This window comes from Esox lucius, chromosome 16 (genome assembly GCF_011004845.1).
Source record: "Esox lucius isolate fEsoLuc1 chromosome 16, fEsoLuc1.pri, whole genome shotgun sequence".
Taxonomy (NCBI): domain Eukaryota; kingdom Metazoa; phylum Chordata; class Actinopteri; order Esociformes; family Esocidae; genus Esox; species Esox lucius.
The window spans coordinates 12300427-12327790 of NC_047584.1; the positions used below are offsets into that span (position 1 = coordinate 12300427).

At 45.3% G+C, this 27364-nt stretch overlaps 2 protein-coding genes across 19 annotated transcripts in view; one reads left to right on the plus strand and one right to left on the minus strand.

Moving 5' to 3' along the window:
• Positions 1-4008, plus strand: part of pikfyve (phosphoinositide kinase, FYVE finger containing) — a 32778-nt gene extending 28770 nt beyond the window's left edge. For all 16 annotated transcript variants that reach the window (XM_029113564.2, XM_029113565.2, XM_029113557.2 and 13 more), the window contains 4 exons: positions 426-623; positions 823-1015; positions 1198-1272; positions 3259-4008. In XM_029113564.2, the coding sequence (XP_028969397.2) occupies positions 426-623; positions 823-1015; positions 1198-1272; positions 3259-3374 (582 nt within the window). In that variant the 3' untranslated portion in view covers positions 3375-4008. The remainder of the gene's footprint in view (positions 1-425; positions 624-822; positions 1016-1197; positions 1273-3258) is intronic.
• Positions 4009-4173: 165 nt separating this feature from the next.
• Positions 4174-27269, minus strand: ankrd44 (ankyrin repeat domain 44). Of its 3 annotated transcripts, none has more exons than XM_010880003.5 (27): positions 26682-27263; positions 18671-18754; positions 17888-17966; positions 17666-17736; positions 16768-16968; positions 14913-15000; positions 14521-14663; positions 14192-14404; positions 14027-14105; positions 13811-13925; positions 13607-13689; positions 12198-12261; positions 11913-11981; positions 11337-11477; positions 10589-10654; positions 9777-9888; positions 9320-9388; positions 8835-9036; positions 8665-8752; positions 8335-8452; positions 7934-8153; positions 7698-7785; positions 7481-7564; positions 7150-7378; positions 6937-7019; positions 6739-6830; positions 4174-6162 (listed from the first exon to the last, which is right to left on the minus strand). In XM_010880003.5, exons 1-27 carry the CDS (start codon positions 26706-26708, stop codon positions 5906-5908), a joined length of 3165 nt encoding a protein of 1054 aa, XP_010878305.1. In that variant the 5' UTR covers positions 26709-27263; the 3' UTR covers positions 4174-5905. The 3 variants fall into 3 exon arrangements, with proteins under 3 accessions (XP_010878305.1, XP_010878306.1, XP_010878307.1); XM_010880004.5 differs by having other exon boundaries at positions 5926-6065; positions 26682-27262; XM_010880005.3 differs by lacking the exons at positions 4174-6162; positions 6739-6830; positions 6937-7019; ... (11 more) ...; positions 11913-11981; positions 12198-12261 and adding an exon at positions 12269-12644 and having other exon boundaries at positions 26682-27269.
• Positions 27270-27364: the final 95 nt, after the last annotated feature.

The window sequence follows — 27364 nt, forward strand, 5'->3', positions numbered from 1 at the left end:
AAACAGCTGCTTGATATATAAAGAATTTGTTTGGGGGGTGGGGGGGCTGGTAGCCTAGCAGTTAGAGAATCTGACCAGAAACTGAAATGTGGCTAGATCAAATCCCCAAGCCAGCATGTTGAAACAATGTCTTTTTTTTGTCCCTGAGTCAACCTTAATTGCTCCCAGGTCATTGCAGTCGACTTTAAAATGAGGATTGAAAAAATGTCATTTCTAAATGGGGAAACCATTACGTACACAAATACCACAAAGTACAAAATACAGACAGAAGAAACCAACGCCTCATTGTCCCAATTGTTATGTAGGGCACAGTTGGGACTGTTGACTTGGACCATTTGAGATAAAGGATGTAGCCATGCTTTATATATCTGTGTGAGATTGCTGATTTCTGGGTGAGGTTAAAACAACCCCCTCCCCTCCCACAGCGGCCCACTGCCCTGGCTAAAATCCTGGGTGTGTACCGGATCGGCTACAAGAACTCCCAGAACAACTCTGAAAAGAAGCTCGACCTGCTAGTCATGGAGAACCTGTTCTATGGCAGAAAGATGGCCCAGGTGTTTGACCTCAAGGGTTCCCTGAGGAACCGAAACGTTAAGACTGATTCTGGGAAGGAGAGTTGTGAGGTGAGAGTGGCTAGACTAGGGACACATGGTCTGAGGTTTAATTTCTGAGGCGTGATATTAAAAACGCTTGTACTGTATGTTTCTTTGTGTTCATCTTTTTAATTAGGTAAGTTGTTTGCGAACACATTGGCTTTAACAATAACCACCTTCATTTGGGTAATAAAACATCTGTTAAATGGCTTGTTTTATTCTATATTAGGTGGTTCTCCTGGATGAGAACCTACTGAAGCTAGTCCATGACAACCCCCTGTACATCAGAGCCCACTGCAAAGCCATCCTCAGAGCTGCCATACACAGTGATGCCTACTTCCTGTCTAGTCACCTGATCATAGACTACTCTCTGCTGGTTGGACGAGATGACACCACAGACCAGCTGGTGTTGGGCATTATAGGTACTGGAAATGCTTTAGCAGCTTTCTTTCAAACCATCAAATTGAATTTGATCGGCTATAAACATTTAACGTCACTAAAATGTAGAGAAACTGATTTAATGGTGCTTTGAAAATGTATCCATGTGACAGTACAGTGTTATATTTGCAAAACCGCTAACATTCCTCCCGTTGTATTGAATTAGATTACATTCGGACGTTCACGTGGGACAAGAAGCTGGAGATGGTGGTGAAATCCTCAGGGATCCTTGGAGGGCAAGGTGATTCTATCTGTCAGATACTAATACCTCCTCCCTGCCTTGATCCTGGAAGTCTTTATAGATACTAATACCTCCTCCCTGCCTTGATCCTGGAAGTCTTTATAGATACTAATACCTCCTCCCTGCCTTGATCCTGGAAGTCTTTATAGATACTAATACCTCCTCCCTGCCTTGATCCTGGAAGTCTTTATAGATACTAATACCTCCTCCCTGCCTTGATCCTGGAAGTCTTTATAGATACTAATACCTCCTCCCTGCCTTGATCCTGGAAGTCTTTATAGATACTAATACCTCCTCCCTGCCTTGATCCTGGAAGGCTTTATAGATACTAATACCTCCTCCCTGCCTTGACCCTGGAAGGCTTTATAGATACTAATACCTCCTCCCTGCCTTGACCCTGGAAGGCTTTATATTTGGCTTTAACATCTATAGCAGTTTGTTTTTTAATATGAACACACTTTTTGTATTTCTTCCTATAATGGAAAAGTGCTTTACAAATGAAATGGACATTCACATCCAATTATTGGCACCACATATATATTCAGACCTACAAACTGGATTATTAATCCATTCATCTGGTATATAAAACATAAGACACCTCTGCAAATCCAAGATGAAACAAAGACACTCAGTATATGTGTAAATATCACTGCTTCTTGTAGTGATGGCCATTCGAGGCATCATTAGCGTTATTTTAGCAGCAGGATATTATGCTGGCAGCACTCAGATTTTCTTTATCACAATAAAAGCCATCATTGAAATGTATAAGACAGTATAGTTAAAAATCTAGTCTGTGAAAAAGAACAGACAAGAATAACATTGGAACAGACATTAAACATAAAATGTGCAGACTACATTGTTAACTATATTACTTATTTATTTCAATTATGGCTTTTATTTTGAAAAGGAAAATCTGAGTTAGCACTGCTAACGGTAATGAAGCCTCGAATGGCCATCACTAGCTGCTTGTGTATGTTCAGTAAAACTAATCTGAAACAAGATGAGTACATCTTGTCCCTACAAAGAAATCCAAAGGAATGGTTAAATCACACCTATCAAAATGTTGCAAAGGCCATTTCAGTCTGCCCGGGACTTTTAAACATGTAGTTTGAAACAAAGAGGTCAGTCCAGAAGCGCCGACTGAAAGAATGCTTTAAGTTCCCTTCCAGTGTGTTCTGTAATCTCAAACAGTTGGTGTACCAATAACTGTGGTGTATTTTCATTAACATGGTGTGTTCTGTAATCTCAAACAGTTGGTGTGCCAATAACTGTGGCGTATTTTCATTAACATGGTGTGTTATGTAATCTCAAACAGTTGGTGTACCAATAACTGTGGCGTATTTTCATTAACATGGTGTATTCTGTAATCTCAAACAGTTGGTGTGCCAGTAACTGTGGTGTATTTTCATTAACATGGTGTGTTATGTAATCTCAAACAGTTGGTGTACCAATAACTGTGGTGTATTTTCATTAACATGGTGTATTCTGTAATCTCAAACAGTTGGTGTGCCAGTAACTGTGGTGTATTTTCATTAACATGGTGTGTTCTGTAATCTCAAACAGTTGGTGTGCCAATAACTGTGGCGTATTTTCATTAACATGGTGTGTTATGTGATCTCAAACAGTTGGTGTGCCAGTAACTGTGGTGTATTTTCATTAACATGGTGTGTTCTGTAATCTCAAACAGTTGGTGTGCCAATAACTGTGGTGTATTTTCATTAACATGGTGTGTTCTGTAATCTCAAACAGTTGGTGTGCCAATAACTGTGGTGTATTTTCATTAACATGGTGTGTTCTGTAATCTCAAACAGTTGGTGTGCCAGTAACTGTGGTGTATTTTCATTAACATGGTGTGTTCTGTAATCTCAAACAGTTGGTGTGCCAATAACTGTGGCGTATTTTCATGGTGTGTTCTGTAATCTCAAACAGTTGGTGTGCCAATAACTGTGGTGTATTTTCATGGTGTGTTCTGTTTCTGGCTCACAGGTAAGATGCCCACCGTCGTCTCTCCGGAGCTGTACCGTGCCCGTTTCTGTGAAGCCATGGACAAATATTTCCTCATGGTCCCTGACCACTGGACAGGTCTAGGGGTCAACTGCTGACCTGGAAAACCAGGAAGCCTCACTCATGTCTCGGTTGTCTTGCCCGTTCCCATGTCATTGTCACATCTTGTTTAGTGAGACAGCATTAATGAATCTTGGAACGGCTACCTGAAAGCTGCTAGATACCGAAAACAATACGGGCATGAGTTACCACAAACCTGGTAGCTACAGAAAACATGGGCATCATTTACCAGTGTGGAGAAGATAGGAATACAGACAAATGGCTAGCTCAATAGAGAAAAGCACACTGGATCATTCCATAATGATTAAAATAACCCAGCAGTATGTACAACAAAAAGACCTGATACTAGACAAACTGTGGATGAGTTACTTGTCTTCACAAATTTCTTTTGGAATTATCAGCAAACAAATATTTATTCCTGTCTAGGAAAAACTGGGACTTAATTAATTCAAGATTTTAATCCTGGCCTGGAAACTAATATAAAAAAAAAACTCCTGTCCCTAATTCTGAACTTTTCTTGAAAGGAGATCATGTTGAACTGTTTCACAAGACAGTGAGATAGCATGTAAAAATAAAAATCTTACCTGGTCTTAGTTTGGAAAACAAACTAATCAATGTGATGTAAACATTTTGTAAATGTACAGAGATGTAATTAAATATTATTAACACTGATTTCACAAGTTGTTTTTGCATGAGTGATGTGGTGGTTGTCGGTTTTCCCACATGAAGGTTAGAAAGTCAGTGTTTATCACTACACCGTTTGGTAAGTGTTTCACTAGGTAAGTAATAGCTTTTCATTTTGAAATCATATAGTAAAGTACAGGCGAATGACAGCACTAAATTAAAACAGATTTTTATATTATAATTGTACAATTCATTCATATAAAACAAAGGCTAGCTGACAAACAGCCTTCAGCATATCAAACTGCATCAGGAAATGGTATGAAAATCAATGTGACAGAATGATACGACTGTCACGACTCACTGGTTGTGTGACGCTCACTATGACATAATACTGACAAGACATGGCCACGCCCTAAATGTCTCCCAGTTCCCTCTATAGCACAACACTCTTGATAAGGGTCAAGGAGTTCTGGCCAAAATCAGTGCACTATGTAAGGAATAGGGTGCCATTTTGGACACACATAATCTCTTTGTCACTGTTATTCTCAATGTCTTTAGAAACAGAGACATCAAACTAACACTGCTTTTTAAAACGTGCTCGGTGGTTCTCATTCTCTGTGCTTGAGACAGTTATTACAGAATAGGCTGCGCTTTTCTATGACATCATACACAATTACAATAACCGTATAAACAAAAATCTGAAAACGCCATTTTGTCACAGACACCTTGTTGCAGACACACATGCATTCACAGACAAACACACACACCCATGTCTGACCTTAGCTGAGAAGTTATATTGGTGTGAGGTGACTTTTTTTTCAGGGTTAAAAGCGATAGGACTCTAAAATGGTCCCTACCTCTTGAGTTCACCGACTCTAATCTCAAACGTTTCCAATGAATGTCACACATATATTACACACACACACACACACACGGACAATTGGCATACTCAGACAGTTTTGAAAATGGAAATAAAAACTAAAAACAAGGGAGAGACAAGGCACTGACACACTCCTGCAAGGTAGACAGAACCTGTGTGGACAGGAAATGGGGAAGGGATGAAGAGTCGTCCTGCTCTCCTTTATGTTTCAAGTGCAGGCAGTATTCTGTACCATAATATAAACTTTAATAAATACTGCAGAGGTGTTAAAAACTCTTCTCTGGAGACCAAATCTGACATCATAAAGTATCTCAGCACACTGAAACACTGTGGTCCTGTAACATTACAACTTGACTAACTGACCGTGTGAGAAAATCCCAATCAACACTGGATCCTTGTTCCCCATAGATAATAATCATTGCTGAGAGTTTGGTTGGCTGACATGTTTAAGAAAATCATAGGGGCCCAATCAATGTCTGATTTGTATTTGTGTGGGAACTGCCCAGGGAGCAATCCGTCCACTCTGACTAGAGGTTTACCCTGTCTCTATAATAGGCCTCGGAGTGAATTCCGGAATTGTGCTTTAGTTAGGTTGTGCTATACTTACATCCCTGGGTAGATAGAGCAGTTTGTACCTTTCTGTATACCTACCCAGACACAACAATAAAACAGATACTGTATACAGTGTAAACTTGTGTCCATTTTTGGTACATCAACCAAAATAAAAAAATCTGTTTAAAAGTTTACATTTCTGCTTTTCTTTTTTCCTGGTCCTATTCATGCAAACGATTAAAAAAAATGGCTTTCATTGGAAATGTCTCAGCTGCTGTCATAGCTAAGCTGAAACGAAGTACCCAAGGTTGATCTGGAGAAGCACCAGCAGGCACGTTTAGTTCAGGGGTCAAGCTCTAGCCTTCAGAGTGGATCAAGTCCTTTACAAGCCCCACTGAGAGATTTTTCTCTGGGGACACATGAGATCAGGGGTGGTAGGTGGTTGGAAAGTGCTGATCTGAGGACATCGTGCGTTCTGATAAGAGACAGCATCATAGGTCCTGGTCGTAGGAGTCAAAAGGTTTCAGAGTCCGAGTCATTTTCATTGGTGCCCTGACTAGCACTGCCATCGCTAGAGGGTCCCGACGGGGCCTTTGGGCTGCGAGGTCCCCGGGAGCCCTTCCCCTGTCTGGGTAAGGCCCTCAGGAGGGAACCTGGGGAGGGTGCTCCGGAGCTGCAAGGGGAGCAGAAAGGCATCATGGTAGCCAGAATGAGAGCCAGACAGTCAGCCACCTCCCTGCTAGGAGCACAAGCCAGAGCAGGAGTCAGACCTGAGTGACACAGAGACGGGAGGGGAGAAAGAGATGGGGATGGAGGGACAGAGAAAGGGACAGAAAGATGGGGGGCATGGAAGAAGCGAAGAGCAAAGCGGGACAAAAAACAGATGGGGGGGACGATGGGAGAAAGCAGCATTCCATTAGTACACAGCCAGCGCAGACAACAGGGAGTAACCTGAACAGAACTACACCAGGGCCCTTATAATGGAACACCTCAGTCTATCCATTACAATCAATAAAAACCTAAGACAATGACATGGGCCTTGAGTTACTCCTAGTCAGGTGACGTGTCAGGCAAAGCCGTAATGACAATGCTTGACACACAGGCTCAGGACGATAGCACAGCACACAGGCCGCTAGCCTAACGTAGCACACAGACCGCTAGCCTAGCGTAGCACACAGACCGCTAGCCTAACGTAGCACACAGACCGCTAGCCTAACGTAGCACACAGACCGCTAGCCTAACGTAGCACAGACACATTGACATGCAAACACCGAAGAACCGCAGGCAGCCGATACAATGGCAGCATGCTGTTAGATCCGGTGCCCACACCAGACCTTTTGACCCACCGTTCTCATCCAACATCTGAACACTGGCCCCCCTGGACAACAGCTCCTGGACGGCCTGCTTCAGACCGCGACGGGCCGCTAGGTGGAGGGGCCTGGGGGGGACAGACATGAGGAAGTTTGCTTCAAGTGTCCTTTTATTTGAAGCTACAAATCCTTACAAATTAAGGCCTAATGGTTGCTTCACTGTTAAGCACTTACGTCTGCAGTGCTGTGTTTGTGGCACCTATGAGAACCGTGTCCTTCAGCTTCTCCAGGATTAACAGCACACAGTCCTCCTTCCCCTGAGAGACGGAGCGAGAGGACATCGACAGAACCAGCGTGAGATAACTTGCGTTATAATGTACGTACGCTACATACGAATGTCACGTCAAAGACGTATCGGGAGCCTGATCCGTGGAAGGGGTCACTCACACTACTGCAGGCCAGGTGGAGAGCCGTGTTCCCGTTCTGGTCCACGAAACCCAGAGTGGCGTTGGCACTGTTCAACAGCAGCTCTACCACCTCAACTCTGCCCCTCTCGGCAGCCATCATCAGTGCACTGCACCCCGATTGGTCCACTGCGTCCACGGGCGCGTCGTGGGACAGGAGCAGCTGGACACAGTCCACGTGACCAGAGAACGCCGCCGCGTGGAGGGGTGTCCTGAGAGAGAATTCCAGGACAGGCGCGTGAGACACAGCCGCCGGTCGATTCGGGAACGGCCACCTCCGGTGTCAATCTGAACCGGCTTTCACAACCACCTACCTGTCCTTAGAGTCCCTGCAGCTGGCGATGTCCGATCCCATGGCCTCCAGGAGCAGGGAGGCGCAGGGCTCGTGGTCGTTCATCCTGAGGAGCAAAGCACAGAACGTGTAAACGCCGACGCCTATGAGGCGGAAAACACAGTCGGGAAAAGTCTACGGGTGACGTGGTGGATTAGAACGTTTCCCTGGGACGCCGCGCGGCGCGGGACAATACTTACACGGCACAGTGCAGGGGGGTGAAGGGGTTGCCGTCGATACAGCGACAACCTTTCTGCTCCAGCAGCACCTCAACACAGCCCTCGTGACCTGAACACACGCCAGACAAAACAAGATTAGGTCCACATTCAGGGGTGCTTACGTACCAGGTTTTGGTAAAGACAAAGGAAAACTCGACAGGGCGTCAAGGCTGAAGAGCCCCGGTTGAAGGCGGGCCTGCAGGAGGTATGTAGCTGACCGTAGGAGCAGGCCCAGTGCAGCGGTGTGTATCCCTGGTGGTCCCGGAGGGGGGGCGTCGGCTGTTCGGAACAGGCGATACTCAGCAGCTCCGCGAGCCAGGACGCGTGGCCCTTCGCAGCAGCTAGATGCAGGGCCGTTCGGCCCCTGGAGTCCCCCAGCAGCACAGAGGCCTCCTGCTCCAACAGACACTGGACGCACTCTTCCTGACCACACAGCAACTGGGAGCGGGTGGGTGGAAGGAATGATGGGAGGGGAAGAGAGAGGCGGACCAACTCAAAACTTTTAGACAGGGGAAGTTGCGGACAAAGCGATCGCTTTTTTTACAAGCTGCTTCAGAACATTCACACACGTCCGTTTGCACACAGTCACACATTAACACACACACACACACACACACACCCCCAGGTGGAGGGCGGTCATGCCATTATTGTCAGCTGTGTCGACGGCGGCCCCCCTTTCCAGCAGCAGAGATACGGCGTCCACGTGACCCCCGGCCACCGCCAGCATCAGAGGAGTCCTGGCAGAAAGACCACAGTCAGAGTGGAAACCAACACATCAGTGGACACCCAGTTCCGAGAGACCAAATGAATGAAAAGCTATGGAGGAGATGGCGGAACATGGAACCGCTAGCCTGTTTGTCCGACAGGATGTTGAGATCTACGCGATGGTCCCTGTGTATATAACACCTAGCCTGTGTCATTAAATCCACGGATGGATGGGTCAACTCACTGTCCCTGGGAGTCCGCGGCCTCCACCAAGTCTGCACTGTCCTGGTCATCCAGCAGGAGGCGCACACACGAGGTATGTCCGTTCATCACTGAGGAGACAGAGAGAGACGAGTACAAAAAGAGCACATCTAATTCTCCCCTACGCACAGGCACACAGAGAAGGATGTTTACCTGCCAGGTGTACTGGGGTGCGTCCTCTCTTGGTGTCCGTGGTACGTGGCGAGGCCCCCTGGCCCAGGAGGGTGTGGACACAGTCAGTGTGGCCCCTGAGGGCTGCCAAGGCCAGGGGAGAACGCCCGGCCTCGTCCCCCTGGTCGACCTCCCTCTCCCCCTGAAGAAGCACCTCCAGGGCCTGGGCGTGGCCATGGTACGCCTGGGAGACGTGAGACACGCCCCGGTTACACACACTACCTGTTGTTGTTCAATGATACTATAGTCTATCCAATATCTGTCTGTCCGTCTGTTAATGTGTACCTGGTAAAATATGTTTTTCCAGACCAGACGCCCTAACCATAAAAACAACTGGAACTTATGTTCAAAAGATCGGGAAAACACTATTCGCCTCCAGTCTAATTCATGGCAGTTGAAGGAGATAATGAGTGGCTAGAATGGATACGTGATAATGTGTGAACAGTATGGGGTTAATAAGGACTCACAGCAAGGTGGAGCGGGCTCCGAGCGCTCCCAGAGTCAGGGTCCTGATGACTCTCATCTCGGTCTAGCAGCTGAAAGCACAACCACAGACCACACAGTTTGCAACCACAGACCACACAGTTCGCTACCACAGACCACACAGTTCGCTACCACAGACCACACAGTGCGCAACCACAGACCACACAGTTCGCTACCACAGACCACACAGTGCGCAACCACAGACCACACAGTGCGCAACCACAGACCACACAGTGCGCAACCACAGACCACACAGTTCACTTCCACAGACCACACAGTTCACATCGAAACCAGCAATTCCAGAGGAATCTGGAAGGTGCGTCTTTATGATCCCTTGTGAAATTGTAGTTGAGGCTCTAGATAGATACATGGTTAACTAGCAGACAAAAGCTTTGGATCACGTAACCCCCAATGTGTGTGCGCGTGCATGCTTGCACCCACCAGCTCCAGGCAGTGTCTGTGGCCATAGGCTGCAGCGTAGTGGACTGGACTGTAGCCCTGCTTGTCCTTCAGAGAGGCAGTAGCACCACTTTGTAACAGGAACTCCAGACAGCTACAACAAAAAACAATTGTGAATGCTATAATGGCATCATTATTATTCAAGAGTCTCAGAGGTTATGAAGTAAGGCCAAACACACTTGGTTAACTGTATGACATTTTTTATGTAAGGCAAGCAAGCAACACTTAGCTAGAAAATAGTCTTATTGAAAGCTTGCCCTGGCTAGTCCAAGGCACAGTTTAATTTCTGTAATCCAAGAGGTAGTTGTTATTACTAAGCGCTTAAGGACATAATTTCTGCAACATATTGTTAAATTTTTGTATTACCTTCATTTCGGCGTGTCCGTTAAACAGTAGATAGAGAGACAGACGTGTTCAATTGACATTATGCAAAAAGCTATTCAAACTAGCTGCGAGACAGAGATAAGATAATGTCTGTCTTAAACAGGTCTATGCTGACCAGAGTCTGTTAGCAGACTGGACCAGGAGTTGGGCGAGCAGCAGAGCATGCAACATTTGGTTAGAGAGCGGAACGTTGTGGAAAATGCTGGGAGTGGTGGCCATCTGTCCCGCTCCAATTTAGCTCCGGTACCCTTCAGCCGTGAGCTTTGGGCATGCTCTCCCCGGCATGTCCCGGGTGCCCGGAGCCTTGTGCAAGGACACCCAACTCCACTTAACCCTGTTTTCGACTGACTTCGTGTGTGAATAAACATACAGTCACCCCCCCCCCCCCCCAAAACTAAAAGAGCACTCACAGTGCAGCCTCCTTCTCCTTCTCTGCCTGGACCCCTTCACTCTCCGGCTCCAAAGCCTGACGCCGCCTTTAAAAAAGACAACACTGAACAATTAAGATGTTGTTGAAATGATTCGGTCTTTAAAAAGGTTTTTGGAACAAAAAACTATCCTCTACCATGTAATACGTTTTAAAAATATGATATTACAAGCTTCCATGGGACAATCACGATAAACACAGTGTGTGAGTGCAATCAAAATCAGTTGGTATCTTCATTGTTTGTTCCCTCTGATTATTCAGAGGTTGTATTCAGGGTCACTTGTATTACTGTACTACTGTAACCCTTTAAATGTTTGGAGATTGAACCAATCAGAGGTGTGAATCCCAAGTCTACCACCGTCAGTACAGATACCTCAAAATAACCATGGGTTGCCATGGAAACAGGAGCTACTAGCCGGAGTAACTTCTGAAGAGGATGGCCACCACCAAAAACCATACAACATCTTTTAGCTGGCCTCAGTGCCATGACTCAGCACAACCTTTTAATTGCATTTGATAACTAGCAGCATATCCTGTAGGAACCAGCTCAGCCGTGTGGTCTTTTATCTCTGAACATTAACTGAAAAAGGTCTTAACAAGCTCTTTGATACCGGACTGATTTACATGCAACTGGGGTGATCTTATCAGCCTGGTAGAACAGTGCCAAATCCTGATAGCAGAGTCAACGTATTGTCAGCGTAGGCTGAATCGGATCGGTAAGAGAAACTCACCTTCTGTCCAGATCGGAGGCAGCGGCGTAGTGCAAGGCAGAGCGCCCCCACTGGTCAGTGGCGTTAATGCAGGTCCCACAAGACACCAGGGTCTCCAGGCACTGATAGTGACGACTGGCAGCCGCATAGTGGAGAGGGGTCCTGGAGGTTGAGACACACGCACAAAGGATATGTTGTAATGCACCACTGATCTGAGTCACACTCATCAGAGAACTAAAAACAGAAGACTAGTGAACCGAACTGCTGAGTCACATGACTAGGGGGGGAAATTGCTCTCACCTACACAGGAACTGGAGAGAGGAACTGACAGAAATGGAGTGCAAACTGATGCAGCCCCACTCTCCGTTCACTTTCGCTTTCTAAACCTCTTTCTTCAGACAGATTCTCGTTGAGAATTAACTGTTAAAACTCATCAACTCATACCAGTTCAATGTCGACCGGTATGGCCCAGTCGATGCTTCAGGCCATACCAGTTCAATGTCGACCGGTATGGCCCAGTCGATGCTTCAGGCCATACCAGTTCAATGTCCACCGGTTTGGCCCGGTCGATGCTTCAGGCCACCAACAGCCACCCACCTGCCACATTTGTCCCTCCGGTTGTGGTCCCCTCCACTGCTCAGCAGCAACTTGACACACTCCACATTACTGCACAACAAGACAGATGGAGAGGGAGAATACATTATGCCATAGCAACGGTGTGTGGGTATTTCTCTTGCTTTCATCAGACATGCATAGAGACTGAGAGACAGGGTAAGACAGAGAAAGAGAGATAAAGACTGACAGAGAGAAAGAGCGAGAGAGAGAGAGAGAGAGAGCGAGAGTGAGAGGGCTAGATAGAGAGAGACACACAGAGAGACTCACCCCCCAGCGGCGGCTGCATGTAGACAGGTCCTCCCCAGGGCGTCGGGGGTGTCGATCTGGAAGCCTGCAGACAGGGCCGAGGGCGAGGGGTCGTTACTGAGGGGACATATTACGCTAAACCTCCTTCCTACAGGGGGTGACGTACACAGGGAGGGAGCAGAAAGCCACAGCAGGAAGCACCGAAAAAACAGCGAGGGACAGACAGGTGCAGAATTAGATGGGTGTAATGAATGAGTGTTGGTAGAAGTGGAGAAATAGATGGGTGTTGGTGAAGATGGAGAAATGAATGAGTGTTGGTAGAAGTGGAGAAATAGATGGTGGTGAAACATGGGTGTTGGTGCAGAGAAAGACAGAATTACAAAGAGAAGGTAAGGCAGGCAGGCTGAAACAGTATAACACATACACACGCTGAGACATTCTCTTTAAACGTCTACATGTACTCATTCTCTAAAAGGCACACAAAACAAAGGAAGAAGGAAGAGTGTAGGCGAGTTAAGCAAGCAGAATTTCGTGCAGAGTTTTATTTGAATAACTATCAAGCTGTCACACTTTGGTCCTCTGTCCAGAACTGTAGCATACCGGGTCAAACCATTCTGGCCAGTAAATCGGGGGATATAGTTACTGACAGCTAAGGAAAATGAATATTGCCCTCAATCCACCCCTCTAATCCTGTGGTTCAGGCCGCCTGTCTCCGCAGCGCAAAAACAACTGTGCAGCCACATAGAACTGGCTCCAAGCTTATCCACTGTAGATCACTCAGTATGTTGTATTCCTACACTATAGGCCTTCCTATGTTGTATTCCTACAGTAGAGGCCTTCCTATGTTGTATTCCTACAGTATAGGCCTTCCTATGTTGTATTCCTACAGTATAGGCCTTCCTATGTTGTATTCCTACAGTATAGGCCTTCCTATGTTGTATTCCTACAGTATAGGCCTTCCTATGTTGTATTCCTACAGTAGAGGCCTTCCTATGTTGTATTCCTACAGTAGAGGCCTTCCTCACAGAGCTCAATCTCCCCACTACGCCGTAGCTCTGACCCGCAGTTACGAGACCAACAACATTCAGAAAATGTTTCAACAACCAAACGCTTATCTAAACAGAAATCTGAGCGCTGATTTCAAGAGGAGCACCGGGCTGAGATCCTTATCTGCAAAGCCATTTCTTATCTCAGTAATCAGACGGACTCCTTGTTGGTCTCTGCCTGCTGCCCCAACGCTCATGTGTTTTGCAGGGCCACTGCCTTGTATTGATGTCGGAGAAACAATGTGACTCCAATCTGTCAAGGGCCGAATATTTACCCCTCCTGAGGAATTCAGCACTGGGGAAGTAGCAATAAGACATTCCTGTTCTCCGGCCAGAAGAGAAAGACCAGAACAGCCAGTGGCTAAGTGCAGCAGCTGCTGTTACCTGAGGAGAGCAGTTTCCGGCAGCAGTCTGAGTGGGCGTTCATAGCAGCCAGGTGGAGGGGGAACATACCATGGACCCCTCGTCTGTGGGGAGACAGGTCTTAACCATGAAGGAAGTGCCTTGGTCTACCACACCAACATGTTTGAAAGCCTTAATCCATTATTGCACGCACACACACACACATGCACGCGCACACGCACGCACCTTGTGCAGTCAGCTCCACTGGTGATGAGTGTGTTGATGAGAAGCTCGTGGCCATATCGAGCAGCTACGTGAAGCGGAGTGTTTCCATCCTTGTCCACGCTGTCAATCTCACCACCTGAAGAGAAGAAAGCGATATTCATTCCAGACTTCTAAAATATAATATGAAGGCATGAAAAGACTACTGAACTGAAATTCACAGACACCCAGAGACGCTACCGTTCTGGATGAGCGTCTGGGAGCGAGTAAAGCGGCCGTGGACCGCCGTCATGTGGAGGGGGCTCTTCCCATCCCGACTCTGAAAGAGGAAGAATCGGTGAGCTGAAACGACCGACCGCGTTAACGACAGACTGAGAAGAGAGCGGCCCCGAGAGACGGACAGACCTGTACGTTCACGTCAGCTCCGTTGTTGACCAGGAACTCCAGGCAGAGGGCTCCGTGGGTGGACGCGGCGGCGAAGTGCAGTGGGGTAAACCCCTTGTTGTTGGGCTGGCTGACGTTAGCCCCGTAATCGATCAGCTCACTGACGACGGCGTCCTGACCGTTGAAACAGGCTATGTGAAGGGCGGTGTTCCCGAAAGCATTGGCCTCATCGATCTGCAGTCACAGCGGAGTGAAGAGCAAGTCACTGTTATACCCCACGTGCAGTTTAGGAGCGCATACTTGAATTCGTGTGTGGGCGTGTTGGCGTGCGTGCGCACGAGTCCCTGTACCTCGACAGCCAAGTTGAGCAGATGTTTGACCACTGCGATCTGACCGTTAGAAGCGGCTGTGTGTAGGGGGGTGTAACCTCGTTTATCCTTACAGCTGACCTCCGCACCCTGGCTGACCAGTAGGCACACTACATCCAGGTGACCTGCAGGGGGCGCACCAAAACACATCATTCGCAAGGCCTCCCTTATGAAAAACACCAGTATAATACGACCGTCACATGTTCAGCAACATGACTGATCCTTTGAGAGAGCTGGCATTGTCATTCGGCTCAGTTTATTGCCAGATTCTAAGACGCATTGCTCACTTGAGTTCAGTCCAAATAGCGCCGGTGTTGTCTGAGACATTGCGTGGGTTTGATGGACTCAGATGTTCCAAAGCATGTCTGTCTTACCCATATATGCTGCCCAGTGCAGTGCACGGCCATCCTTCTTGTCAAATGCATTGATGTTGGCTCCCTTTGCCAATAGCAGGTTTACCATCTGAAATGGAGATGAGACGAGTGAGACAGAACAACAGCGGGGAGGTAAGCAGTGTGTCGGTCTCAGCAGCCAGCCGGGGGTGAGTCAGGTGTGTGTTCCACAGAGGGCCCAAGCCTGGACCAGGCTCCTTTATGTAAGTATTTGAAATGCATCAATCTGACTAGTGTTAAGGCAACAAAAACCATTCAAGTTCTGTAGATGACTGTGACTTTACCTTTAACACCTGTCATGTTGCCTGTGTGACATTACCTTTAACACCTGTCATGTTGCCTGTGTGACATTACCTTTAACACCTGTCATGTTGCCTGTGTGACTTGACCTTTGACACCGGTCATGTTGCCTGTGTGACTTGACCTTAAACACCTGTCATGTTGCCTGTGTGACTTGACCTTTAACACCTGTCATGTTGCCTGTGTGACTTGACCTTTAACACCTGTCATGTTGCCTGTGTGACTTGACATTTAACACCTGTCATGTTGCCTGTGTGACTTGACCTTTAACACCTGTCATGTTGCCTGTGTGAATTAACCTTAAACACCTGTCATGTTGCCTGTGTGACTTGACCTTAAACACCTGTCATGTTGCCTGTGTGACTTGACCTTAAACACCTGTCATGTTGCCTGTGTGACTTGACATTTAACATCTGTCATGTTGCCTGTGTGAATTAACCTTAAACACCTGTCATGTTGCCTGTGTGACTTGACCTTAAACACCTGTCATGTTGCCTGTGTGACTTGACATTTAACACCTGTCATGTTGCCTGTGTGACTTGACATTTAACACCTGTCATGTTGCCTGTGTGAATAAACCTTAAACACCTGTCATGTTGCCTGTGTGACTTGACCTTTAACACCGGTCACACTTGCATGGTAGAAACAACACTATGACAATACAGTTCCATCACTCACTGGCCATTCAGAGGGCAAAGTGGCACAATGATCCCTTGCCTACATCTTTATCCAAGTCTTTCAGATTTCCATGGAGTTCCTACGTAGTTCCTTCAAAGCCAGTTTCACTGCTGTGCATCCACTCTCCTTCCTACCAGGGACTATTCTAGAACTGGGATTCCTTGGGTACAGTTCATTATCAGGTTTTAAAGAAAAAACGATTGAATTAGCGTGACCGAAAGTGATTGTATCACTCCCTGTGACAGGGAATGTGATTTAGTACTGGAATGTCACTTTCCTTGCTGAACTGGGCCTGGATCTAACTGGCAGAGTCCTGGAATGTCACTTTCCTTGCTGAACTGGGCCTGGATCTAACTGGCAGAGTACTGGAATGTCACTTTCCTTGCTGAACTGGGGCTGGATCTAACGGGCAGAGTACTGGAATGTCACTTTCCTTGCTGAACTGGGGCTGGATCTAACTGGCAGAGTCCTGGAATGTCACTTTCCTTGCTGAACTGGGCCTGGATCTAACTGGGCAGAGTACTGGAATGTCAGTTTCCTTTCTGAACTGGGCCTGGGTCTAACTGGCAGAGTACTGGAATGTCAGTTTCCTTGCTGAACTGGGCCTGGGTCTAACTGGCAGAGTACTGGAATGTCACTTTCTTTGCTGAACTGGGCCTGGGTCTAACTGGCAGAGTACTGGAATGTCAGTTTCCTTGCTGAACTGGGCCTGGGTCTAACTGGCAGAGTACTGGAATGTCAGTTTCCTTGCTGAACTGGGCCTGGGTCTAACTGGCAGAGTACTGGAATGTCAGTTTCCTTGCTGAACTGGGCCTGGGTCTAACTGGCAGAGTCCACAAGAGATGATAGTCCCGGGTACCTCCGTGTGGCCGTTGAGGGCTGCATGGTGCAGGGCGGTCCGCCCCCCGCGGTCCGACACGTTGACGCTGCTCAGGAGGGGGATGATGACCTCAGCGCAGCGGAGAGCCTTGTTGGCCGCGGCAACGTGGAGCGGCGTCTGCCAATTCTTATCCCGCGCGTTCACGTCAGCCGAGTGGCGGATCAGCGCGCGAACCGCCTCCTGTAGAGGGGTGTGGTAGAAGAGCACGAGACGGTGTGAAGACAGGAAACTGTGCTGTGTGTGTGTCTGCATAGGAACCGTGTAAGTGGCATAGACAGAACATGAACACAGGAAATGTACATGGCTTTTACAAGTAAACAGACACGCAAATATCTAACAACAGGAGGCCTTTCATAAACATGCATTAATTTTCAGATACGAACCGAGACAGACACATTTGCGGTTCACGCAAACCTGTCTGTCAGTGAGTCCGTACATCTTAAGCTAACCAAGCCATGTGGAACGACCAGTTTGAGACCAAGTATTTTGTTTATTGTGTTAACAGTTGCTATGGCTCTGCTGCTGGTTTGCATGGGTCTGTTCCTGCCATTGAATTCCTGACTGACTGGCCCTCAGCAGAGCAGGGAGGAGTGGACGGTGGTCAGGCTGGTGACCGAAGCTTAGTGTGTCCTCTCCTTTCCACTCCTCTCATCCCGCTGGCCGGTTTAGGCTTGGTTTCTGCTTCTGACCGCCTGTGTGTCAGCACGGGGCCCTGAGAATGTGTCACCGTTCTCCTTGCTGCCTGCCACTGCGCCGAATGGAAAGTGTGTGTGTGCGTGCGTGTGAGAGAGTGTGTGTGTGTTATGGGAGAGCAGTAGACACACGCATGAGAGTGTTTTGTGTGTGTGTGTCAGCGAGTGGCCGTCAACCGACCCACCTCACTACGGGACGCCACAGCGCGGTGGAGAGGAGTGAGCCACATGTTGTCTTTGGCATTTACTCGAGCCCCTGGTGACAAAGAGAAAGAGAGACAACCTGGCATTAAGCAGGGGGGTAAAGAGAAAAATGCTGTCGCCTGAAACACAATCATTCTACTCACAACAACTGTATGATGATACTATTTTAGCGAAAGAAGTAAAACAGAACGAGGTTGGTTTACCAGACAGAATGAGAAGCTCGGTTATCTCGGCGTCCCCCAAGAAGGCTGCGGCATGGAGTGGGGTACGCTTCTCTGCATCCTGGGGGAGTGAGGGATGACGGAGGGTGTTAGAGACAGCCCTAACAGGTTTGGGGCTATACATTTGACCTGTGTGTGTGCGCGCAACATCAAGAGGTACTGGTAGACAATTATTTGGATTGAAACACTGAAGTCTTGATGATTTTAGGCGAGCGGTAGCAGAGTTTTACAGAGATATGCCAAAGAGCCCAACCTCACTTTGTGGACAATGGCAAGGGAAACACTCCTAGACAGCTAAGCTTACAGAACTAGCATTTAACAAAATCTGCTGTTACAGTAAGTATCTTATGGGACAAGCTAAGCTAATTGCTACGGTCAAAATATCCCCTGTCGTGGTGGACGCCAGACAGTTAGCACACAAATAAAGACAAATTCAGCTGGTCAGTTAGCCACTGCCTCTGAAACTAAACAGGACAAGAGTATAGAGTACAGGATAGAGTTTATATTGCAGTGCCTCTTATAACAGCCAACCGCCCATAGAGGAGATTAAATACCCAGGGAAGAGAACGGGACAAGGCCAATCAGCCCATGTCCTTTTTGTCAACAGTGTTGACCTTTGACCTTCTGCTAATACAAAACGATGCCTTGGGCCACAAAGGGGTGTTTGAAGAGGGGAAGCAGTTTTATCCAACAATCCCTGGCTGTCTTTCACTTGTGTGCTCTGGAACATGGAAGCACACCGAATGAAATGTCTAGTGGTCTTACCAAGGCGTTGATATCCTCGGATTTGTGAATAAGCATGCGGATCTCCTCAGGATCTCCATTGAAGATGGCCTGGACCAGCGGAGGCTAGTAAGAGAGAGAGGATAGAAATGGTCAGACTCAGGGTTCATTCAATCATCCTTGTCTATGCCCAAACTGTATAACAGAACAGCAGAAACTTGAACTGCTCTAAGTGGCCATTCAAGCAACTATATGTCTCAAACACCAAAAAGATACATTAAAGTCTTTGTGAAAACTGAGCTGTCTTTAATACTAAGCAGTCACCCTGAATAGCATCTTAAGATAACAGATGTATCAGTTGTGATGGTAAACAGCCAGAGAGGGGACTGAGGTCCTTCCCACGGAATGGAATGAGAGCACTGCTAGCATAAGCAGCTGTGTGACCCTTCACTCCATTTTAAAAAGACGGACAAACGAGTGACCGAGGAAGGCTCACTGCCCGAAGGCCTACATCTGGTATTGGCTTAGCAGTGTAGTTAAAGACTGGCAGATTTAATAAAACTGTATGAGGTTATTTACAAATGGAGGGCAATAAAGATCTTGCACTTCAAAGGAACAGCACTGGGCCATAAAGTATAGAGGCCATTATCTTAGTGGTGAGTGACATCACAGTGGCCAAGTCTCCACTATCTCTCTGACCTAAATTAAGGTCCCGGACATCACCGGCATGCAAGCACAAATGATCAGTGTCAGTGACAATCTGTGCTACGCCTTAGATCAGTACACCCGGTAAGCTTTCTGAGAAACACCCCAGGCTGAATGATGGGGGAAAATAGGCATACAGGTAGACAGTCAGACCAGAACCATCTAGTCCCGGACATGGTCAAACTTCTGAAATGGATCTTCTCTTCTTCTGTTGTTCTGACTGGTGAAAACAATGTAATGGACTCTCTGCCTTGCTTTATCAACCAGATTTGCAGCAATTTGAAGAAAAAAAAAAGTGCCATCTAAAAGGATTGAAAAAGGGCTTACCTAGCCCTCGTCATACGGAAATGGAAATTGTTTCCACAGCCTGTCAGTTATAAAATAAAAGCCAATGGTAGGCAGGAAGAGAATGAGTCAGAGCAATGACTGAGCCCTATGCACCACACATTCAGACCAGACCACGTTGCTGCATCGTGACTTCCTGTTCTTCCTCCACCTCACCGCCTCACTTCCTGTTGTACTCTGTCACCTTCTTAGAATTAATGCACAGAGAGGAAGCTTAGTTTAGAGAGCGTTTTCAGTTCCACTTACACACGCACACTGATCCTATAATCTGCAAAGGCCTGTGCAGAAAATGAGTAGGCCTTTGTAAAACAGCAGGTGAAGAGGCAGAGGCGGCCCGGCATTAGAGCCTAACGAGGCTTCGTCCTCCCCACAGGACAGCTTTCCAAAGGAGGTCCAAACCACCAAACTGGCCTCTCAGCTGGAGGAGTAATGATTCATGGGAATAGGGCCCTCCTTTGTATGTATAGATCTGGAATGTTTTCTCGCCTCTATTCCCCACCTACAAACCTATAACACATTTCATCCACACAAGAAATGTAGATAATCGCAGGGTCGTTGGGCCTTAAAGAGGAGAGTTACGTTAGACACTTCACAGTCACATGAGAATCTCAATGGAAGGGGCTACGCCTTTAAAACAGAGAGGGCCATTGGCAGGATATTGCCTTGTTTTCTGCTCTATCAAGTACTTGCATACACACACATACAGCTGGCATCGCCAACTGGTCACAATGCTGGTGTCTGTCACTTTTTCTAATTGCAATTGGGAATTGGGGAACATTACTACCAGGCGGGGGTGTGTGTGGTGGGGTCCTGCTGGCTGAAATCAAGCAACCATCCTGAATGAGGACATTCCCCAAACCACACCACCCCTCCAGGCAAATCAGAAACCTTAACACTGAGCCCATTGTTACTGTAGCGCAAGCACAACAGGAATCACACCACATTTACTTCTTTATTAGACGTTTGCCTGTGTGCAAAAACCCCTGTAATAGTCAGAGCCACTAGGGGGAATCGCGAGCACCTTTTCATTTAAATTAACTAGCATTTTGATATGGCATTGTGGATGGTGATAGTGGACAGGCATTGTGGACACGGGGGAATGATAGTTTTCAAAAATATCCCTCATCCAATAACAGAGTGGCAGCTTCCTTGACTACATTTACAAAATCATTACAGTCAAGGTCCTATTTTAACTAGTAACTGAAAGGGTCCCAATGGAAGCCAGAGGGGTTCCCAGAATTTGACAAAACAAATGGATGTTTATCCCCAGTTTCCCTCAAACCTTTATGTTTTGCCCTCATCTGACACAAACTTCCTGCATCTGATAAAAATAAAAATGTTTTCATTCTTTGGGCTGCAAACAATACACACATAGATGTGCAAGGAGACATGCACGAAGCACACTATAAACACTGACATTGTCTTCCATAAGGATGGTGAATTATCACAGCTGAATTGCACTTGTTGCCCAAGGTTACAGGCAAATCTGATACACCAAAATGAGAGCTATGATAACCCAGTAAAAATGAAATGCAGAATTCAAACATGCTGCGCATTCTTTTTTTTCATCTTTCACTGTTGGTGGCGCCCCTTACAAAGTGTGTGTGTGAGTGTTCGTGTCTCTGTGTGCATGTTTGACATGTAGGAGATATTGCTATCTTAATAGGGGAAGCCCAGCAGCATTTAAGACAAGCAGAGGAAAAAAACAGGACAGACTATGCATGTCATGAGCACCCTTTAGTGCCCTTCTAAACAAATTCACATTCAGGCGTACGTACAAACACACGGAAACAACACACCCACCCAAATTTACTCAGAACTTGACTTTTTGGACTTGAATGCGAAACACATTTAAGAGATAAAGGTTCTCAAAGTTAAACCATTTTTCATACCCCACCATATCATTAGATAAGCATTTCTTCAGTACTACAAACAATGGAAAAGCTTTTCCCATCTTAGAAATATACTTCATAAAATCAACCTATCCCTTCAAACCATTGCAATTTATCTTGTACACCTTTAGGCTGAATTTAATTGACTTTTAAACTTCAAAATACTACACAAAGGTATTTGCCGGTCACTCGAACACCACTTCAACCCTAGCCTCATCTTAGATCAAGTTGAAAATGTGTGGACAATAGAGGTGGAACCCAGTTTAAATTAGTAATGTTTCACAACAGGTCAGCCTAATCAATTCCTTTGGATGGGCAGAGCTCCAAAGATGCTCACTAGATATGGTCATAATTCAAAGGGATTCGGCTTGAGTCAAAGTGATGTCATACTCTCACACTGGACTCTCCCACCCAATAGCTAATCTTACTAGCTAAAAGCTGTAGCTGACTACACCAGACCGGGGTAATGTAGTGGGGCAATCGTAAGTTGTTTTCGTGGCTCAGTGTTCTGAGAGGAGTGTAGTATGCTAATATTATTTTCAATATACTTTTTTTTACTATGTAGAGGCACCAGAACATTTATTTTCTTCAGTAAAGTGTTAAAGCAGAGGGGTTGTAAAGGCTTCCTCGACTTAAGCATTGGAAGAATTCTACCAAAGTATAATTAAAATGTTCCTCCATGTTTGCTTTTTTTCTGCCATGTTGCAAACAAGCGTAGGACCTAGCAGCAACTCTCTGGAAAATATTTTCTATCCAGTTTGAAAAAACTGTTGCAACACACCAACCATGCTTTTAATGTCCAAGGGTGGTAGGTTCCTTGATATGTAACATCCAATAGAAAGCTTAGCACTCTGAGCCAGCGATCCATTCAAACAGTCTTTTCCAGACCTCAAGGGAGACCTAACAAGATTTGCAAGTGTGGCCACTTGAGACTACTAAGACAATAAACGTAAATTTAAATGGTCATACATTTTTAGTATTAATTTTATTTCCATTAGTAAAATAAAGGGGACATTTGTCCAATTTTAATCGTCACTCTTTATTTGTTGGTAGATCATCCCCATTACTGCACAACCATTAACCAGAATGAGATTCTGATGTAATATCAGTTTAAAGGGATTATTTGAAGTTTATTTTTAACATGCGCAAGACACATTTTCATAATGAATTATTGAGTGGCCTTAAGCGAAATGTGACAGAAAATGTTCTATAACAAATTCAATTTTTCTTTTTTTAAGGTTTGGGAGAACAAATACAAGCACAGGACAATTCAGAATAAGCCCTTGTGACAATATGTGAACTTCCCTTTATTCAGCCAAAATATGACACCTTCCCTGTATTCAACAGTAAGTAGCGTGTCAACCGATGGCAGACAGAACACATATGATCGTCTAATGCAAACATGGGGTATGGAATAGATATTGTTTGAGCACCTTTATCTCTGGAATGTTTTGGCATTCACCTTCTCTGTACTTTTACAGTGCGAAAATATTTATTGAATGTTTTTTTTCCCATTCAAGAGGGGTGCTGTCAAATAGCGACTGAATTCAAATGGATTGTAAACATACAATATATGTCAGTTACATTCCTGTGTCAACTCAGAGTGCATATTTCATGATGGTCTGAGAGCACAATCAGTGTTGGGTGCCTCAGATAGACTGTTAGTCAGACACAGGACCTTATTTCACTTCCTTTAACTAGCGCTCTACATATTCTGACTGGGCTGATCTATAGATAAAGCCCAAGCGACAGTAGGTTGCCAGTTTTCAAGATACAGGCAGGGTAACCTCATCATGTGACCATTGAGCAACCATGGCCAACTCATTTCAGCTACACTTTCGGGAATAGCTTGACACCCAACAAGACTGGTGACCGATGAGGATTAAAAGCTCTGCTACATTACAGCCATCCGCCTCTGTGAGAACACTGCCGTTGAAATCAGTGAACGCTGCTATAGAGAAATTGAACGGGCAGTTTATTTTTATATCCAAGGGTATTATATCATATATATATATATATATAAAAACTTGACTTGGGACAAGCTTTACAAGAAAAGCCACTTTGAAAACATATTTGTCTGACTATTTTCATCACATTTGTATAGCCAGGTAAAGAAAAATAGAACTTGCTTTGACAGACTTGTTTTTACATTACGTTTGTTTTCTCTGGATGAACAAGACTTGTGACCCAGATATATTTTTTTATTGTGTAAATAAAGAAAACCTTAAACACCATCCTGACAGATACTCCTCACAGCTACTGTCTAAAGACAATGACATATGAAGACTGGTCCTGTTGCATGTATGAACAGAAACAGAAAAATAATCATTTGGAGGTAACGTGTGACACTATTCCAACAGATACTCCTCATGGCTACTTAGTATTGGAGTTGAATGAGCGATGTAGAGTCTGATTCTGTAGGTCCTTCCAGCTCCATAAACAGAATCCCAAAAAAAAATATTTTGCTGTTGGGCGGCAACTAAAAACATCTCACACTGGCACAGAAACAATTCTACTACTAGTAACAGCAGTTGTTTAACAGAGAGAACCATATTAGTTAAACCAAATTGTCGGTGAGTTTATACACCTTGCCGGTCAGGGGTCTGGCCAAAGCGGTTCAGTGAGTTGTATTTACATATTATGTTGATGTTATTAAAATGAAATTGTGGTCACGACAATTGTTGTCGTCTAAATATGCTCTTACTGTAGGGCAGTTGAGGAGAAATGTAGACCAAATATCTAATTTGATGCCTGTTCATACTCCTGCTACTAATATTATTATTATTATACAAGTGTTGTGGACATTAGCATTATTATTATTATTTCTAAGACATTAAGTGTTGTGGCCGGAACACGTAAGCAGAGCCAGCCAAGAAGAGCAAATGTCTCTTACTGAGTGAGTGAGTGAGTGAGTGAGTGAGTGAGTGAGTGAGTGAGTGAGTGAATGAGTGAATGAGTGAATGAGTGAATGAGTGACTATCCCTTGTTAAATAATGTAGTGGTTAGAGATGTGGACTGTCATGCAGTCGACTGGTGTTTGAGCCTCGCCACAGTCAAAACAAATGATGCATTAGGATTTGTTCAGGGTAGACAAAACTTTGCTGGCTACGACCTTCACTAGCTATGTTATAGTAAGCCTAAAATAAAACTGTTGACCAGTTATATTGCGACTATTTCTGGTGGATTTTTGAAGTGTGCATAATATAGATCACAATCCCTTGCGCAGTAAAAGGAGGGGTTTCTATGATTCTCTGGTCTTTTCACTTGACGAAAAAGTTAGTTATCATCACCTATATTGATAGTTATTGTATCAATGTCATTCACGAATGAAAGAAAAACAAATGTTGTTGTGCCATGAAATGAAATAGCTTTGGCAGTGTAAAGTTAATTTTCAGTCTCACTAGCAATTGTTCAATTCTTATGACTATTCCAAGTAGTAAGTTAATAGGTAGTAGTAAGCCTATTACTGGCTAATAAGCAGTTACAATGGCTAGTGGCAAAAGCCATACAATTCATAGATGCTATTTTAGGTTGAAGTAAACTTAATAAGACATGTTAGTCGGTTTAACACAATGTTTAATGGTGTGTAGCTAAATAATCAAACTTGTGATGTTAATGCTTGACAAAATTATCTAATGTCGAGACACGTGGCACACATATAGCTTAGTGGTGTAGAGGTTAAAGACACAGCCTGTCATGTAGAAGACCATGGTTCAAATCCAGCAAGGGTGGCAACATTCATCCCTTCTAACTGTGGTACAGGTGAACTAGGTTTGCCTGGTTCCTTATTGACAAAATCACTCAAGAAGCCATATTGTGCTACTCACTTGGTGACAAGGATTACTGGAAACAGTATGTTTGTGTGGCATGGATTTCATATATCAATCATAATCTAGCTAGCTAAAGACTACTCATTTTATTAATCGTAACAATCTAGCTAGCTAAAGACTAGTCATTTTAATCACTACCCCTGGTTTGGAGCCACTGGTGTAGTCAACCTTTATTATTCTTGAACTTGGATGTTGCCATTGGATGATGAGACAAAAAATCCAATGGCAATGGGCAAATTCCTATGCCCAGGCAATGTTAACTCCTGCCATATTCTACAATGCTTCCATGGGTATTTTACGTAACCACGTCATACGCAATAGCAAACGATCAATCACAGTCGATTATCTGGCGGGCTGCCAACCACTGGCTACCGCTACAGCGTATGAGTAAGGAAACACCATCAATGCCTGAGAGCTGTAGCGGAGCAGGGCCGATGACCCCTTAAAAGGTTTTCATTATTGTCCCATTGACCCTATCACTTAAAAATCTAAAACAAAAACAGCTACTGTAAATCTGTATGGTGAAGAACAACCACTCCTATAAGTGGGTAGTGACAGCAACAAGGTATTGTCGTCAGTGGCTGTAAAAGGATTGCATGCTCTCATGGTGAAGTTTTGAGTTTGTGACAAAAGGCCATTTTGCCAACATCCTACTCTCCTTGCTGATTGCTATTAAAGAAGAGAGAAAAATGAGGAACTTGTTCGGTCAAACCAAACGCTTGTTTTTTGTTTTGTTTGTTTTTTCGAAATGAAAAGATGTTAACTTAACCAGATAGAGCGTAAAAGCTTGTCAGATCATACATAATGGAGGCTAGGCAAAATAATAAATAATGTAGACCATAAAGGAATTAGCTGAATTCTAGCTGCGCGCCGTGACACAACCGGGCAGCTTGCCGTAGAGCCAACACAAGTCCCCCCGAATCCGTTGTCCTAATTTTAAAAGGTGAGCGTAAAAAATTAATATTAAAGCAAATGTAACTACTAAACGCAAACACATAACGCCCGAATTTCATTGACAGCGCGAAATGCCATGCACACATCGCTCGCGTAGCGGTACGCAGCTGTTCCTTTGGGCACTAGAAAAACAATATCCTCTCGGCTTGCAAGCGATGCATGATAATTTCTCAATTATGTAACATTAACAAAAACATTCGGCTTGCTTTGACTTCGGTATTGATTTCTATAAACAAAGTATCCACAATTGCAATGCATAATCAGGAAGGTTTAGGTATAGACAGTAAACAGGAAATATTAATAATTTGTAAAAACTGCCATAAATACCTGCTCGACGAGTTTTAGAACAGCCATAATATCTCGGTCAGCTTGGTCGGCACATCAACCCACTCCAATATCAGAGCTTGCGATTATCTTGGAAAAAGAACGTAGTTCAAAATCAGTAGTTGTTTCCTAGCAATAACTCTTGTTTGATGCACCAGTCAACAAAGTGAATTGTGCATCAATAATCTTCCTTTTCTGATGCAACGCAGGTCTTTAGTCAGGGCCCGGGCTGTTTACGGCCCCATAGCCAGCTCCAGTGTTGTCTGCGGTGAAGGGGAGTCGAGGAAGCCGCCGCGACACTGCGCGGAAGGAGGGGGCATAGAAGGAAAAGCTTCTCCGACTGATGTAAACAATCCGCATTTACAGCTTCAGCACGGACGCCTTTCTCTCATAATGGATACACTCGCTCCCTGTCACTTTGCAGCTCCAAAATCACCCTGTATATGTAAAACGGGTGAACAGACAGCACAGGAAGTTCCAGCCTCTCGCGCCACTCAGATGCTGAATTTGAGGAGAGTCATCACAGTCAGCTTCAACGCTCGACTTATGTAGCTTTCTTACTCTGCTGTCCTCCGGTGGCTAAAACAGGAAAAACAACTCGTTTGATTGATGTCAGCGATAAGTTTGCATGTACGTTGGTAATCATATCAGAGATTGTTTTTTATTTAAGTTACTTTGGTAATGTT